General features: G+C 31.4%; 1 protein-coding gene across 1 annotated transcript in view; it reads right to left on the bottom strand.

Annotated features, from left to right (window-relative positions):
• Nucleotides 1-155: 155 nt before the first annotated feature.
• Nucleotides 156-6,516, bottom strand: part of LOC106459465 (epoxide hydrolase 4-like) — a 23,014-nt gene continuing 16,653 nt past the window's right edge. The window contains exons 5-6 of the mRNA XM_013919086.2: nucleotides 5,785-5,936; nucleotides 156-1,123 (exon numbers count right to left, since the gene is read on the bottom strand). Coding sequence (XP_013774540.1) covers nucleotides 843-1,123; nucleotides 5,785-5,936 — 433 coding nt within the window. The 3' untranslated portion in view covers nucleotides 156-842. The remainder of the gene's footprint in view (nucleotides 1,124-5,784; nucleotides 5,937-6,516) is intronic.

Here is a 6,516-nt window from a genome sequence, read left to right as displayed (position 1 = left end):
ACTCTTAAGAAGTATAAGCAAAAGCCTTTAATTGACAATTGGCAAACATAACTTAACATCTGACAAATTGCAACAGGGATAATATGATAAATATATATATCCACAAACACATGCTGACAAGATTATTATTATTATTATTTTTTTTTTTTTTTTATTTTTTTTATATAATCAGTACAGACTTTGGTTTAATGATACACATTTGTGGAGATGAAACTTACCTAATGCAACAGTGAATTTGATCTCCACACAGGTGTATCAACAGACCAAAGCAGATACTGATAACAGGGAAGTCCTGTCAATCTGTGTATCGACAGAAGCTCAAACACCAATATGAAATATATGTTCTACCAGGCTTAAGGAAGAAACATTTTTATTGGGAAACTAAAATCATACCAATAAATAGAAAACACTTTTTAGTTGGGAGACAGATGCTCTACCATACCTTTGTGTTTTATTTTATTAGAGAAATCTAAGCTTATTAAGATTTAAGAAAGCCTCAAGTTAGCAATGAAAGTGTTATAAAGCTTCAGAAATTTTGGTTTTGCCAAGAAACAAAATCCTATCTGTTTTGATAGTCCTCTCTTCTTGTTAAAAGTTGCATTTCATTCTGCTTGAGAGAATCACTTCAATTCAGAAATCAACAAACCATCAAGTTCCATAATCTAAAGTTACTTTTATAAAACTTGGCTCAACCAGCCTCCAAAAATTGTCATATTAAAGAACCTTAAGTTCTCTCAGGCTTTAAGATAAAAAAAAAAATCCAGCTTTTGTTAATACATTTAAGATAACATCAGGTTAGTCCTATGTTTATTTAAGAACATGAAATCTGAACATGACTTAAGTCATTTTCTTTGTTTCTTGAGAAAACTCCACATATGTTTATTGACCTCTTCTGCATGATCCAGGTGAACCCAGTGAGAAGCATTCTCTATGATTCTGAGAGTGTAGTTATCAGTGTAACGAGCACACCCTGTAGCTAGTTCAGGGACCAAGTATTTGTCTTTTTCTCCCCAGATGACCAAAGTTGGCGCTTTGATTCTGAAACCATCATACTCTTCTTGAAGGTCCTTTCTCAGCCAGCCAATTGCAGCACGGTAAAAGTTTATTGGTGGAGTAAATGCTCCTGTGCAAATATGAATAGTAACTGCGTTCTTAAACTGAACAGAATGAATGAATTATGTAGACAAAAAAAAACAACGAACAATAATGTCAATAGATATGTACAAAGCAACAAACTACTTACATTCATAGTGCTGTAAGAACATGTTTTAAGAACAAAAATCTAAACTAGAAATATATTATTGAAATAACATAATATGACTTGATAAAAAATATATCAAAAGGAACATTAAAAAAATAAATTCACATAGTTACTTACCATTACATTTCCTAGTTATTTTTCAAGACACACACATAACTTCCTATCCTTTTTGTTGATCTTACTGCTTTCTCCATCAGATTAGTGGTAAAAATGTGTGTATAATATGAAAACTCATTCATGTGACAAGCTGTTGTGATTATTTATGTGTTACAATCCTCTAAAGAAGAATCCTAGTTCTATAAGCCAAATGTATTTTTTTCTATACATCTGAGTTTATATCCAACAAGGCTACCTGTTATTTTTCACATTTTCTTTCCAAAACTCCTCTATGTAGGGAAAAGGGCAGGATTTGTGTAGTACAAATAAATACATATTTGCATTTTGAATATGTTATCTTTAATCTAATTAGTTAAAATCCACAAAAATGCATAGAGGTGGGCCAGCTATATGAATTTTAAATATTTTATTTTATGTCTACCCTAACTAATAAATGGAATCCTCAAATATGCTTGGATGTGAGGCCAGAGGAATCCGAATGTTGCTTGTCACTCCTACAGAAGGGGACCAATCAAAGTCATGAAAAACTGATCATAAAAGAAAAAACAGCACCATAGTAACAAAAGCATCACGTAGCAAGAACACATTAGTACAATGCTGACAATCAATAGGAGTACAACTGGACACCAGTAGTAATAGTAGTAGTAGGATGGATTTCTAAATTTCATTTCTGGTCCTACAACAAACACCTCCAAATAGAAAGAGTTACAAAAACTAAAACTAATCTTTGGAGAAAACGGAGCTTCTATGTGTAACACAATATTTTGTGTGTGGTAAGAGTTCACAACTTTCAACATGAAGATTGTGCAGAGACCAATTCAAGTGGTCAAATAGCCCCTAAGTTGGCATAACTTTAAAATACTACATCATTCTAAAAGAATGTATGCAGGGAATGATGACCAAGTTTACAACATCTGGGAAAAACGTTTTTCAGAATAATATAATGAAAAGTGAAGAAAATTTAGAAAATATCACATGAGAATGAAAAACAGAAACAGACTCTTAATTAAAGAAAATATTCTATTAAGGCAAAAGCAAGTCATATCACCAAAGTTTGATTATCAAGAACAAACTTTTCTGTAGGAGATATTCCATGTGGATAAAAGAAATACAGAGCAGTCAAAATGACATTTATACTAGGATGTAAAAATACAACATAAAAAGTTTTAAAAAGGCCTACCTTCTACAAAAAGAGATGGTATTAGGTGCTATGTATTGTTATGACAGCAGAAGTCACGTGACGCTGCTAGCGCATGCGTGACTGAGTTTCTCGAACTATCAGGGAAGTTCAAGTGTGATCTAGAGATACCTCTTTGTTAGTATATAAACCTGGCAGAGAAAGCCTGCAGGAATGAATGTATGATAAAGCGAACAGTAGTCAGGGTAAACTAGCGCATGCGTGACTGAGTTTCTCGAACTATCAGGGAAGTTCGATTGTGATCTAGAGATACCTCTTTGTTAGTATATAAACCTGGCAGAGAAAGCCTGCGGGAATGAATGTATGATAAAGCGACCAGTAGTCAGGGTAAGTTTTGGGCAAAGCTATTGAGATTGTGAATCGCTGTGGTTTATAGCATGTATTATAAAAGTTGTTAAGTTTAATGTGATGAGAAACATACTGACAGTGGAATTACTGTGTACTAGAAGTTTGTATCAAGAAATAATAAACTGGTTTAATCAAGAAAGGACTTGTATCGCTGAAGTTCCTAGGAAAGAAATTCTACCAGAAATTAACAAAAAAGCAAAAATGGGCCTACTGCTATAAAGGTTTGTAAATAAAAAAACTGGATTTGTACAATTAAAATCGTATACAGAATTGAAGGGAAACTCTCTAAAAAAACAGTACTTGAGTGTTACATCTTGTGAACTAATTTCAAACAAGGAAAAATTTATTTGAACTGTGCTGTTTAGACGTTTGAAAAAATTACATTTAACACACAGTTCATTGGAAAAGTGGATAAAGTAACATTCAATGTAATTACAAATGTAACTGAAAGTCATTCTAAGTTAATCATGGCATATTTGGGGACTTGATAAAAGCCCCTCACATAAATGTATACCTTGGTACAGTCATAAGGTTAGGAGATGTCATCATGAAGTGAGAAAAAATGTATATTGTAAGACATTGGAATCATGACAATAAATTCCAAACATTACAGCTTTCCTTGATATAGTCATAAGGTTAAGAGGTGTCATCATGAAGTGAGAAAAGATGTGAGATATTAAAATCATGACAATAAATTCCAAATATTACAGCTTTCCTTGGTACAGTCATAAGGTTAAGAGGTGTCATCATGAAGTGAGAAAAGATGTATATTGTGAGATATTAAAATCATGACAATAAATTCCAAACATTACAGCTTTCCTTGATACAGTCATAAGGTTAAGAGGTGTCATCATGAAGTGAGAAAAGATGTATATTGTGAGACATGAAAATCATGACAATAAATACCCAACGTTACAGTTTTGCCAATTTCGATCTGTTTTTGAAAATAAGGAGTTATAACAATCCAACAGACAATTAATTTATCAATCTTCAGTCTGAAATGAGTCATGACAGATTTCTATGTTGGAGTATAACAATGAAGAAATCCAACTTATAAATAGCTCATTTAACTGTTTTTCTTAAAAATCTAGAAGACCCACCCAAACAGATGAAAAACAGTGTCCAATTGTAAGTAGAGTTGGACAATTAGCTTGATTAATCAATTACCTATGAAAATTATCACATCAGTTAGTGTCACATAAAATAATCAACTAATCAAAATGTTGCAGTTATGATTTCTAATTATTTTCTAATAATTCAAGGCTGTTCACCTTAACCAATTAGTGTTTTATTATTACTATTTCCAATTATTACAACCATCCAAAACTCGTGTGAGAATATCTGATTAATGAGACCAACGATTAAATCAATTTTCACACCCAACTAGTCTCCCTAGTTCTATGACAAAAAACCAAAATCAACAACAAACTTAAAAGGACTGATATGAACTAAGAAAAGCCAGTATCAAAGAAAGATTTATCAAAATGCTAATAACTAGAAGTGGCAAGAGAAAATGTGAGCAACTGTGAGGTTGGATATAGATTTGCACACATGAAATTATGATTTGACTAAGATTCTACATATAGAGAGTGCAGTACATGTGAATAATCAGGTGAACAAGCTTGTGCATCATGGAAAATACAACCATTAAATATAAAGAGTAAGTAAAAAGATCAACAAAAACAACCTGAACAAGTAAGCTTAAATCTTGACAAGTAGTAAAGATGATAAGTTATTATTATGGTATAAGTATGATATCTTATTTAAATTAGAAATTGAAGATATGAGAGGGAAGTGTCAAACCTTCCATGAAGAAAACACACCTTCTCCACAAGTAAAGTTGCAACATTTCATTTATAAAATTCACCAACATTAAAGTGTACTCACACACACACATTAATCAATTATTACAGAAAGAAATGAAAGTACAAAAACAGAGAATAAACTGAGGAAAATGATAAAGTGAGGATGTGTTTTTTCTATGAAATAAAAATGAAAGGAATAAACAATGAACTTCCTATGGGTTACACTTTTGAAAAAAGTGGCATAGCAGCTAAACAATACAGTACCACTTAACATTCTTTACTTGTTTTCTCTTTGCTATAATAAAAATTACTAGTTATAAAACAATCAATAAAAAAAAGTATTTTTTTCACAATTTCAAATTCCACTATTATTAAGTGCAATGGTACTTAATAGTGGGATCAGATGAACATAATTACAGTGATTTGCCAAAGTAGGGATAAAATGTTTTAAGTAACTCAGTTTTGTAGTTTTGACATTCTTCTTTCAATACTTTTTGTAGCATTAAAACTTTTTATATTACTATAGCTAGCTAGGTCACATATATATCGATCCCTACTTGTCTTGTTTTATTATAGTTGTAGGCAATAAAGTCTTATTATACCTACTTTCCATAATCAAAATAATTGTTATTTCTGCAAGAGTAAATTGTAGATATAAGTAGTGTCATGTTGCCAATTACAGCTTTTACATTTTCAAGTAAAGAATTTTACATTTATTTTGAGATGTCATTCTAACATTATGAATTACATATTGTGGTTCAAGTTTCTGATAATCTCTCTCATTGTGAAATACTTGCCTCTAGAAGTGTTAAATATTTTCTTGCTACAAGTTTGGCAAACAGAAAAATAGGCTGACCCACAAGGGATTTAATTGTGTTGATTAATTTACTAAAAAAACATACAACTTCCTTTAGTTTTAGTTTTATAAGTTACTCAGTTTCCACATTCGCAATTGAAAAAAAAAAAATTGAAGTTAGTACTTGATATACAAATCAGTTGTATGGAAATGCAAGCCAAAGGTAATGATAATCAATTCAGCTAATTAACAAACATACCTGGTTGACTGAAATAATACTTATAAGCTTCAATCTCCTCCTCACTACAAATGCTTCTTCCATCGGAACAAAATTCCTTATCAAATACTGCCAAATCTTTAGCACAAAAATCAAGTTCTGGTACCAATGGCAGTTGGAAAAAGAAAATGTACCTGCAAAATTGATCAATCATATCCACATCAATATCTCATTTGTGAAACAAATGGAAAAAGTTTTTGTACAAATTCTATCATGTTTTATAAAGTATTTTGATTTTTCTGCTTGATATTTTCACTTTCAACCTACTTAACTGTTCAGCATTGCTTTTCAATCTTACAAAAATTTTGTTTTGAATGACAGAAACATACTGTTAGACATATGCAACTTATATTCAAATCCAAATTTTGGTCATGAAATGCCAAGATTGAAAATGTTTATTATTTTGTCATATACATAAAAACTAATATGCACTAGTCATGTGCTGTTAAGAAAAGAAATTTTTTGGCCCTTTTGCAACTGGGTGATCTAACCTATATAAAAGCCAGTGTATGTCATGTCAAGCCACATCACCCTTGATTTCTCGAAACAGGAGAGTCATAAAAGCCAAAATGCATTTATCCAGATAGAATAGTTTCATTACTGTCTGTCCATTATAATTTTAGTAATAGGGGTGCAAGGGGGCTGTTAAGGGTGTGTGTGTATATAACATGAAATCTAATGAGTGTTGTGAATGTTGGTATAATAAGACTGAAG

This window comes from Limulus polyphemus, unplaced genomic scaffold, assembly GCF_000517525.1.
Source record: "Limulus polyphemus unplaced genomic scaffold, Limulus_polyphemus-2.1.2 Scaffold613, whole genome shotgun sequence".
Taxonomy (NCBI): Eukaryota; Metazoa; Arthropoda; class Merostomata; order Xiphosura; family Limulidae; genus Limulus; species Limulus polyphemus.
This window is presented reverse-complemented; position numbering and strand designations above follow the sequence as displayed.